At 41.9% G+C, this 11,676-nt stretch overlaps 1 protein-coding gene across 19 annotated transcripts in view; it reads right to left on the reverse strand.

Annotated features, from left to right (window-relative positions):
- The window catches only part of USP54 (ubiquitin specific peptidase 54), a 122,630-nt gene that overhangs the window by 13,651 nt on the left and 97,303 nt on the right, over positions 1–11,676 (reverse strand). For 10 of the 19 annotated variants that reach the window (XM_059397770.1, XM_059397773.1, XM_059397772.1 and 7 more), the window contains 5 exons: positions 11,001–11,134; positions 9,539–9,706; positions 6,083–6,217; positions 4,961–5,156; positions 1,556–2,952 (listed from right to left, as the gene is read on the reverse strand). In XM_059397770.1, coding sequence (XP_059253753.1) covers positions 1,556–2,952; positions 4,961–5,156; positions 6,083–6,217; positions 9,539–9,706; positions 11,001–11,134 — 2,030 coding nt within the window. Of the gene's footprint in view, positions 1–1,555; positions 2,953–4,960; positions 5,157–6,082; positions 6,218–9,538; positions 9,707–11,000; positions 11,135–11,676 lie in introns of those variants that run through there. The other 9 variants (XM_059397784.1, XM_059397779.1, XM_059397781.1 and 6 more) reach the window with 4 other exon arrangements.

Below are 11,676 nucleotides of genomic sequence, written 5' to 3' on the forward strand. Positions count from 1 at the left end.
AAGAGGTACTGATGTATTACTCCTCCTATTCTGGTCTGCCTTATAAATGCTTGTAAGATGTGGAATAAAACTGGCACTGTTGGACATCATCTTCAGTGTCCCTCCTGCCCCCATCTCTTTGTCTCTTAACTTTTTTTCCATCACCTCTTAGCCCTCACGGTTACCCTGGTCGATTCGTTGAGCTGGCCTCGACCTGACAACATATGCATAAAAAAACAAAGCCAGAAGTAAGCTAATGGAATTACGAGTGGGATTATCGATGATTTTTGTTACTTTATGTATTTTCAAAAGCATCTACAATGAAAAATTTCCTATTTTAGGTAATGTAAACTTTTTGTTTGTATGGGGTTTTTTTTGTAATATAATTGCTTGACATTCAGTTTAATTTTAATTGCAATATATTCTTTTATATGTGTTTTTTAGGATGCATAAAATACTTGACATTTGTATATTCTTTCTCCCTCAGACAGAAAGCTAATTGAGGTAGTATTCACTTTTCCTCATTCTTTGGAATTTTTCCCATACTACTCTGTCCCGTGTACCTAGGGAGCACTTAATAAACAGTACTGCAAAGTCTACACTATGATCCATATCCTAAAAAACATACCTTAATATCAAATCTTATATTTATGTGATATCCCCCCACTAACAGCTTCTAGGAAAAGCTCCTAGGTACTCAATAAATACTCGTATGGCTGTATTTAAACATCAGTTGGCAGCATGCAAGGAACCTGTGCTGTTATGGAAACTGTCATACCAAGCTAAAGATAAAATTCTATGAGTTCAATTTCATAGAATCACATATATCATTTTAAGAGTAGGAAGAAATCTTTAAAAAAAAAAATCACTGAACCCATTCTCTAATTTTATAGGTAAAAAGTTGGCCATGGGATAGTAAGTGAATTGTCCAAATTTATGCTGACAGTTAATGATGGAACCAGGAAAATAGTTCAGTTATATATATTCTTCATGTCTTCAGTTTCCAGAACTACGTCTGTGAAGTCCATTTAAGGTGTAGACTTCATTCTTTACACAACATAATCTAAGGGGTAGTCAGTGAACAGGCATACAATCTTGAAAATTCTATACCTGGTAGTTCCTGAAGAGATCAAGGAAGAACCTAATATTTCTGGCTCAGTATGATCTGGCGATGCCACATTGGGAGATATGGCTCAATGTGGGCATCCCTTTTACAAGCTGGATCTGGAAACTGGATCTTGGATTCAAGCTCCTAAGCCATAGAAGGATAACTTTTTTTTTCTCAGTCTCCCCTATTTCATTCTGAGTCCCTCTCAAAGACCTATGAACCACTCCTTAGCACTGCATACTGCTGAAGCCCTGGGCACATATTCATTGACAATGAATGATTCTACTCTAGCTAGGAAAAAGTCTAGCTCTTGTCCTAAAGTCTTTATGAATAAAATCAGAAGATCTACTACTACCTCCTAAGCTGGGGATGTTATTTGGACAGACTACCATCCCTCTTCTGATCTTGTCCTCTCACTTTCAGCTTTTATATGTCCCCCACTCCCCCTGCCCATGGTTGCATCCCTACCTGTTTGGTTAAAGGAGTGCCAGGCCATATCTTGCTGCCCCCATCCAGAACAGCCAGCTTGAGAAGCCTGAAGACTAGCTTGGTAGAGAGACTCCAATTCTGAGGTTTCCTGCTCCGTGTCTTGGTTCCAATGTGGATGCAAATGGATGTGGGTTTTTTCCGGATAGGCTACACAGGTATGGGAATCATGGGGGGAGGACTTCATTCCTGGCCCAGGGACCCCATGTTTAAGTTGTGAATCACAGAGCCTCGTGACATTCACCCAAGAGTCTAAAGGCAAGGAAGTCCCCAAGTCAACACTGCTGCCTAGTTCCTTAGGCCTAGCATCTCTCACTTGAGATGGCTTTCCTTGGTTCATGCTTGGTTCTGCCAACCTGGGCTGTCTTCCCCTAGAAGTTTCACTATTAGGCTGCCCAGAGTTCATGGCAACAGAAGGATAATTAGCCGGCTCTTCCCAGGAAGGTAGTCTGTCCTTACCACCCAAGGAGGACTGTTGTTTTGCCCAAGGCCAGTGGCCTTTCCCTTGACCCTGGAGGAAGGGAGGCTTACAGTCAGAAGGGGAAGAGTTCTTCCTTAGACTATTTGTCAAACTTCTATCCTGGGAACCTATGCCATCCCTTGTGGAGGCACCTTGCATCCTCTGGAACTGCTCTGCTAGTGAGCGGACAAGCCCCTTTGTGCTGGGAAACTCTGGCTTATAGGGATCCTCACTGCCTCCATCCACTTTTGAAGTCAACAGAGTTTTGAGGCTTTGGGCTTGGAGGCATTGGTTAGTTTTCTGCACAGTATCAGGAGAGTGAAGCATAGGTGAGGAAGCAGCAGGCATTACGGGGTGGCAGGCCCTGTACAGGGAAAGACTGGGCTGAGCTGATAAACTGGAAGGACTACAGCCTAGGCTGTATGCATCTCCTCTCTCAGAGGTATCTGTTCCAGCTGAGCGTGACCAAGGCATCACCTGGGATGAGACAGGAGGATCCTTCTTTTCTTGGAATAGCTGTTCTTGAGCAATGCCTCTTCCTTCTTGTGGAGGGAACCTGGTACAGCTGCTGTTGTCAATCCTGTAGCCTTGCAGCTTACCCTCTGGTATATCCAATGGTTCCCAACCATAATGAGCATTCTTCTCAGTCCTCCCTGGTGTTTTAGGTAAGGCCTGCCTGTGGAGTGCAGAGGGGTCAATGCTGTCCTCCTCAACTGAAGTCAGAAGGTTTGAGGCAGACCTACTAGGGGAATTGGGGTGTGAGGCAGACAAGGCAGATGACTCTGGGAATAGTGATGAGTGCGACTCATGGCAGGAAGCAGGTGAGTGGATGAAAGAACTGGCCCCAAACTCTGTATTCGTGCAGGGTTCCAGTTGAGCCTCCTGGCTTAACAATACTTGGAGCGGGATAGGCTGTTCACTGAAATAAATGGAGAGAAACAGTCATAAGCTGCCTTAAATGACAAGATCACTTACAAAAAGGCCTGTTCATTTGGTTCCCATTTCTAGCCATCCACAAAGGGGATGGTAAAAATAAACAAAAAGACAAGCACAAGTAGAGTCAACAGTTCAGAGGTTCACAAGAGAAGGTAGGCACATGGTCAGCTCACACCCAAGCACTAGGTAATATTAATCCTTTTTATTAACTGCCCTCACCAAAGTTCCACACAGTAATATTAAGTGAAGTCCTTGTCGATAGTCTTCACTGCCTTTAAAGTCCCATTCCAATCATATTCTTCTTGCAAATTAAAAAATAAAAATTGCTAATCCCACATGCAGATGACATGGAGGTGAGCAAAGCCTAGAAATCACTCATACCTGGGGTCCTGAGAGGCACACCAGCCACAAGAACCAAAAGGCACATTTCAGAGTACAGTGTAATTCAGGTTCATGGGATTACACAGAATTCAGCCACTTCAAGTGTGTTTTCATAATATGGATTTGGTTTTATTATTCACTGAGATATTTTCCCAAAGTAATGCATTGTGACTCTCTTGAGATTGGGAGTAAGACTAAGAAATTAACTGCATTTACTAGGTTTCTTACTAATTGTTTTGTATTTCTGACCTAAAAAACTCTGTTAAATGCACTTAAATAAAAGCCTCAATTACTCACATATATTAAGTGGTGTTAAGTTTTCTAGAAAGAGTTTAGCTGCCTAAATTGCTTATATTCAAACATATCTCTCATCAGGTTCTCAGATCAGTATTCAACTATTAGAGTAAACTGTAGGAGAAAAGAAGAAAAAGGAAGATCCTAGCTATTAGCATTAAATTTGAATGATAATATACTATCAACTTTTGTAGTCATAGCCACCCAGTTACCCTTACAATATTATGAAGAACCTATCATTATACTTATGGAGGAGACCCAATGGAGTGAAACAGACCTGGATCTGAAGTCCACACCTCTACCCTCTACCACTTACTAGCTGAGGAATCATGGGTGCCTTATGTATATTATACTCCCTGAGCTTGAGTTTCCTCTTTCAGAAAATATCGCTAAGTAACCCTTCTGATCTCCTAAGGTTATTGTGAGAACTGAAGTACTTAGCTTAGTGCCTGGACAATAAATCGGGGTGCCTCGGTGGCTCAGTCAGTTGAGCATCTGACTCTTGATTTCAGCTTGGGTCATGATCTTGGGGTGGTGGGACTGAGCCCTACATTGGGCCCTGCATTCCATGTGGAGTGTACTTGGGATTCTCTCTTTCCCTCTCCCTCTGCACTCCCCCAGCTCTCTCTTGCTCGCCTGCTCTCTCTAAAAATAAATAAATAAAATCTTTTAAAAAAATGTTCAATAAATGTTAGCTGTTTTTATAATATTTATATTCTGAGAACTACGTAGGCTTATGAACAGCCAAAATTAGTTTTGACTTAAATCTATGTATTTTGAATAGAACCAAATTCAAGAGCTAAAGTGTGAAAACTACATGAGTGGCCCCAGGAAGTTTTTTCCTATTTCTGCCCATAGCAAAGCAAAACAAAAGGAATCTTTGTGTCTCTTCTCTATGGTTCAGTCAGAGCAAAGACTGCTTTCTCTGCTTCCACCAGAGACAGGAAGCTCTGAAATCCCCCCAAAAATCACATGGTTTCTATTACAATAGAGCTCAGATTGCCATGTCTGAAAACATAATATGTACAGATTTAATAATCATATTATTACACAAGTCCCAGGACAAACTCACCCACAGGAAATATGGACAGCCTATTGATTATGCCATACTTTCTGTATCTTTCTATGAACTATTAAGAAAAGGACCAGCAGTGGGATGAGCTTTCCACGGTATGTCTGACCTGAGAAGTAAATCTTTCCAGAGGACTTTTCTCTGTCCTCTGTAGACACCAAGCCAAGGAGAGCTCTGACTATGGAGCACCCGTGGTCATTTCCTCCCCTGGTGTCCATAAACTACAGTGGATCGCAGGCACTACCTTGTTGGCTGAGGGAGGGCCGCCCCCTGAGAGGGGAGGCAGGCTGAGGGCTGCGACGACTGCGCCGAAGATTGCTGCTGCTGCATGCGTTCCTGCAGGCTCCGTGCTTTTCGAATACTGATTTGCAACTTCTTATCGACTAGGGCTCTGCTGTGCGTGCTAGAGTTGGCACCATGCAGGGCAAGTCTTAGTTTAGCTAAAATGCAAAAGAAAATATAGCAGAAACAGAACACAAAACACAAACAAAAATAAAAATAAAATTGAACCAAAAATGAGCAAAGATATGCAGTAAAACTCAAAATATGCAGCAGGAATGCAAGGCGTGGACCATGCACATACTGTCCAGGGTACAGAGCTTCTCTGGCTCTAAGGAACATTCATGGAAGCCATGGAGGCCAAACAGGTTAATTCGAATTTAAAAAAACAAACAAACAAACAAAAAGCTAAACTAAAATGAGTCAGGAAGAGAAACTGGTGCTTCCATCTTAGAGACTGTCACTCTCGTCCTTGGCAACTGACCTGTCCGACTCTGGTCTCCACACTTTGCTCCCAACTTCCCCTTCCCGACAGCCAACAGCAGAAATAAGATCCAAATCTGCATCTGTCTTTACAGAACACAGCTTCTTGTGGGTCACATTTAAGAACCAGATACAAATTCTAAGCCTTAGTCCTTCACTGTAACTTTATGGTGCAGCATACCAGGAAAGCAGGGCAGAAACACAAATCAAATATGCGGTGCAAAGTCACAGGCCTGGGAAGTCGAGGTCAATATACTCGTTTCCTCTTGCCATAAGCTCCACCTACCTAGTCAGTGACTAGAGAAAGAGCAGACTAACCTCAAATCTGAGGTCTAACTTTATCTTGGGATAAGAAGGTAGGCATGACTGGATAGTTCATCTGTGGACTCCGGCTTAAGTTATTCCAGTAAATATCCATAGGCCACAGTGACAGCATGTGGCACACTTATCCAAAGGGCAAAGATAGCCTAAAGGAACTCAGTTTGGGAGAGTGACAGTGAAAAGACATAAAAGCTGTTTTCATCCCATCTGAGTGATGACTCTAATGATACCTATCGCAAAGTTAGTTAAAATTGCCATAGCTATAGCAGTTAGAGTTACTTACAGATAGCTTCGTTACAGAAAGCCAAAGCTGCAGCACAGTCTCCCTTCTGTTCCAGATGCAGCGACTCTTCAAACACTGAATCTGCCTCTTGCAAGGACCTCTCAAAGCCGTCACTCCTCCCTGAAAGGGCCAGCACTTTTCATTTTTATTATAGTTTGTTCCAACTTTTTCTATGTAGTGACGTTTCCCTTCAGTGCACACAGCTCCTTGCTGAGCCTTTGATCTACCTTTATTCTAACTCTTCATTGCCATGAAGAATTCTCTGAAACATGTAGGACATCGTTTTTGCCTTAACCAAGACATGCCAAGGCCATGAAAGAGGAGTATTGTCATTATCCACCACATATTCCAATTCCAAGAGCTCTTAAGAGGACCCTCAAGAAAAGACCAAAGTATTGTCTATAGCAGAAGGGTGGACTCTTATGCCTGTAACTGATCTGTTTTTCCACAGTGCAAAAAGATACGTCTTGCCAGCCAGTGTCGGAATGTCCCAGACCTCCATGGAGACCTCTACTGCTGTGTTAAGGCAAAAGTGGCTTCACGACTCTGTGGAAACCCATCTGTAAAACGTCTTTCCTACATCAATTCAGTCCTCTCTATGCCACCCGCAACTGAAAAATTAGTATACCTCTTGGGTACAGGTGCTCTATAGTTCCTAAACTTAATACACCTACCAGGGCAGTTGAACAACCCTTGTTGGTGTGCAAGCACATACGTTCCATCAGCAGTGATAAGTATTTTTCTCATCATACCCTTCCTTGCTAAGCTGACTGCAGAAGTCACTTTCCCATACCCAGAGCATGAAATACTCCTTCCTCCTGTGAAAGCAAAGGTCTACCAAAGCGGGCGCAAAAGAGTTCAAGTACAGTGCCAGATGAAAAAGCAAGAAAAAAGTACTGTAAGGCCAACTTTTATAAAAGAACACTCAAGTTTATGTTCCCCCTTGGCTTTTACTCACTCATAACCATAAATTGGTAGTAAGCTGTATTGTAAATTCACTCACGATTGGGATTAATGATGAGTTTTCACAAGCTCACAAGAAAAAATATCAAAATGTTGGAGGCATTTCTCTCATAATGTCCCCATCCTCCACTTACCTCCAGCTGGATAAGAAAGGCTCTTCCAAACCCCTAATATTCACTCCTTAAATCACCATGGCTTTTAGAGAGCAATGAGAAGGCTGTGGAAGTAGTAAGTTTGTTCAGAAGAACCTGGGATTCAGGTCCATCAAGAGATACAGCCTAAAGTTTTCTCATAATATTTAACATTGACTAAATCTATATAATCTTGGGGCGCCAGGGTGGCTCAGTGGGTTAAGCCTCTGCCTTCAGCTCAGGTCATGATCTCAGGGTCCTGGGATCGAGCTCCGCATCGGGCTCTCTGCTCAGCGGGGAGTTGGCTTCCCCCTCTCTCTCTCTCTGCCTGCCCCTCTGCCTACTTGTGATCTCTGTCAAATAAATAAATAAAAATCTTAAAAAAATTTTTTTAAATCTATATAATCTTTATAATCAGAGATGGTAGTGAGAGCCATTAAAACAAAAAAGTTCTCGGGGGGCGCCTGGGTGGCTCAGTGGGTTAAGCCGCTGCCTTCTGCTCAGGTCATGATCTCAGGGTCCTGGGATAGAGTCCCGCATCGAGCTCTCTGCTCAGCAGGGAGCCTGCTTCCGTCTCTCTCTCTCTGCCTGCCTCTCCGACTACTTGTGATTTCTCGCTGTCAAATAAATAAATAAAATCTTTAAAAAAAAAAAAAAGTTCTCGGGGCGCCTGGGTGGCTCAGTGGGTTAAGCTGCTGCCTTCGGCTCAGGTCATGGTCCCAGGGTCCTGGGATCGAGTCCCGCATCGGGCTTTCTGCTCAGCAGGGAGCCTGCTTCCCTCTCTCTCTCTCTCTGCCTGCCTCTCTGTCTACTTGTAATCTCTGTCTGTCAAATAAACAAATAAAATCTTTAAAAAAACAAAAAACAAAAAAGTTCTCTATAGACATACAAACTACAGTTGATCAATCACCATACTAGATTTTAATTCTAATCTTAGAATCTTAGTACTCCATTCCTTGCTCTTCCAGGAGATTGTGAATCAAAGTATATGGAGAACTGCCAATGAAATGTGGCCAGAAGGATTCTCTCTCAACTTTCATGTACTGCCCAACTAAAAGAGGAAGGAAAAAAAGTAAGGGAAGGAGATGACAAGATTCCTCCTTCAGAAACAATAAAAACCCGAGACCCAAACGTGACATAGCTTAAGGATGAAAAGGAAAAGAAGACTATCCAAATTATCCAAATATAGGGACAACTAAGGAACTAGGAATTTAAAACTAATTTGGAAACAGATACAATGCCTTGGGAAATATAAAGCAACAATTTCCTCAAATCAAAAGACAGCAGGATTAGAGGAGAAAAATGGTCCCCAAATAGGCCCTAAATTAGCCCACTAAGCTTCTCTGTTGACAAAAAGTAGGAAATGGTCAACAAGAAAGCAACCATCCAAAACAGCACTGACCCCTATTCTTTGCACTGCTATAATATCCATAATTTGTTACATCTGGAGATTCTGAATAATAAGAACAATAAATTCATTTCATAGAAAGAAAAACAGAGAGATGTAAGTTTCAGGAGTCTAATTAAGATATATACCTCAGTCTTTTTAAACTCCTATCCTGAAGACTAGTCTCCTCTGATACAAAATGACATCCTAAAGCAATTGAAGAAGAAAAGTAACTAGTGTGGGGCAGTTGATGAAGCCTTGTAAAGTACATGAAAATTGTATGAGATTGGGAACGAATCATCAGAGGATCAAAAGGCAATCAAGCTTTGTGTTCTTAGAACATATTTGGTAGACTTACTTCCCTGAAGCTCCAGATGGGCAATTTCAAGAGTATATTTCTGCCCAGCAAGCAGAATTTCCCTCATCAATGTAGCTCACCCACTGCCCTGTTGTGCTGTTTCTGAATTATGACTAGTTTTATTTATACCTTCTACAGATATTCATGGGAAATATTTTTCGTGAGGAGAAAAATATCCCTATCCCTAAACTATAGACTTTCAATAGGTAAACCCAAAATCAGTGCCTGTCTTCCAATTAATAGACTTGTCACCTATTTTCCCTAGTTCTCATTAAAATGAGTGAATTGTGATAAAATACAACTTAGCTAGGGGTGCCTGGATGGCTCAGTGGATTAAGCCCTCTGCCTTCAGCTCGGGTCATCGTCCCGGGGTCCTGGGATCAAGTCCCACATCGGGCTCTCTGCTCCACAGGGAGCCTGCTTCCTCCTCTCTCTCTGCCCACCTCTCTGCCTACTTGTGATCTCTGTCAAATAAATAAATAAAAATATTTTTTAAAAATAAATAAATAAAATAAAATACAACTTATGTAAATTCTTTAGGAATTTACAGGCCTGAATATTTCCCCTCCCTTCTCTCTCTGTTCCCATCACCCACAATCTATGCTCACAACAATTACCCTGATTCTGCAGTTCATCCAAGTCCATGAAGCGGCTGGGATGAGGATTAAACCCTTTAGCTGCCTCTAATTCCTTCTCCCGTTTCCTTCGAAGTTCCTGTTCCTGGGCCCTCCTGGCCACTTCCTCCTGCAGTTCATCCAGTTCACTTTTGGAAGATATCTCCCCACCTAAATATAAGCAAGGGAGAAGAGAAAATTGTCACATTTCCATAAATAAGACTAGGCACCTGCTGCATTTATGGCCACTACATTGCCTTTCCTTTGGAACTCGATTCAATTTGGGGTTCATGTTCTGGACAGTGCTGTCCACATCAGATTCAGGGTGAAATCTGGGCTATGGATTATAGTGATGATGGTAATATACTTATTGAGTGGCTTTATTAGAACAATAACAATGTGAAAAATAACATTTGGTTGAGCATTTACCATGAGCATTTAAAACTGTGATAGATAGTTTTAAGTACTTTTACATATATTATTTCATTTAATTCTTATGACAACCTATGAAATAGATACTATTATTGCCCACATTTTAGGAATAAAGAAACAGAGACACGAAGAGAATAAACAAATAACTTGCCTAAGGTGACAAAGATGATAAATGGTAGAGCTGAACTAAAGTCAAATAGCTTAAATTCATAATCTATGCTCTTAATAGACAGCATTCTCAGCTATGTGTTGCCAGTAATTCATTGGGAATCTTCAAGCAAGTCAATTTCTCAGCCTTAACTTCCAGTATCTCTTTAAAGAGCTGGTAAAACATCCAGTAAAACAGAGAGTTTGTAGGGGCGCCTGGGTGATATAGTGAGTTAAGCATTGGATTCTTGGGTGTCGGCTCAGGTCATAATCTCAGGGTCATGGGATTGAGCACGGCACTCAGTGTGGAGTCCGCTTAAGACCCTTTCTCCCTCTGCCCTCTCCCTGCCCATGCACTCTTCCAAAAAAAAGGGAGGAGGGAATATGAGGACACAAGGCACTCAATTAGGGAAAAGAAAACAGGGATACTGGATAGGATATAGAGGCAGGGATAAGGATAGGTCTGACCTACTTACTCCCTAGTTTCACCCATAGCCTTCATGTCTCCCTTTGTCATCTCAACTCATAGAACTAAACAATGAGAAATCCATTCTCATGAGGCTTCCTCTATACCAAGGGAAAAAACCTGAGAACTTATTCTTCTGAGGATTACAGGTGCTACTGACACTGTTCACCATATTTCTGTTCCTTTTTATTCCCACAAGGGCTCTCCCCAAATAGTAAAGAACAAACAGGCAAGCCATGATGAAGGACAAAAAACAGATAAATCTAAAGATGGAATGGCTCAAATGCCTCCATATTTACATACTGATGGAGATTTTAAGATACAACTGTCCTCTAATTTCAGATGGGCTCAGATAAGGCTATTTCCAAATAGAATTGGCAGTCAAATCCAGCCCTCGAAACCCAGTGTCTTTCTGCTTACCTGAGAAGGGCTGATTCTTTGTCCAGTTACTCCTGGATGCTATGGAGTCTGCCTCCAGTATGCTACTGCTGTGAGACTTTGGGATATGACGCCAGGAAGGTGCCAACCCAGCTGATCTCTTAGCACTTGGATCCCTTCAAAAGCAAACCAGAGTTTAGTGAAAACATCAGAAGAGTGATAACCTGCAACATTCCTACAACTAAATTCCCTCAAAAAAACAAAAAACAGGGGCTCCTGGGTGGCTCAGTCAGTCAAAAATTTGCCTTCAGCTCGGGTTATGATCTCAGGGTCCTGGGATCGAGTCCCACGTCAGGCTCTCTTCTTAGCGGGTACCCTGCCTCTCCCTCTGCCTGCTGCTTCCCCTGCTTGTGCTTGCGCTCCCTCTCTCTCTAATAAATAAATAAAATCTTCAAATAAATAAATAAAATATGTTTTTAAAAATAAATAAAATACTTTAAAAAAATATTTTATTTATTTATTCATGAGAGACAGAGAGAGAGAGAGACAGAGGCACAGGCAAAGGGAGAACCAGGCTCCCCAAGAAGCAGGGAGCCAAATGCAGGACTTGATCCCAGGACTCTGGGATCATGACCTGAGCTGAAGGCAGATGCTTAACCATCTGAGCCACCCAGGTGTCCTAAATAAATAAAAAATCTTTTTAAAAAACAACAATAGG

Source organism: Mustela nigripes, chromosome 4 (genome assembly GCF_022355385.1).
Source record: "Mustela nigripes isolate SB6536 chromosome 4, MUSNIG.SB6536, whole genome shotgun sequence".
Classification (NCBI taxonomy): domain Eukaryota; kingdom Metazoa; phylum Chordata; class Mammalia; order Carnivora; family Mustelidae; genus Mustela; species Mustela nigripes.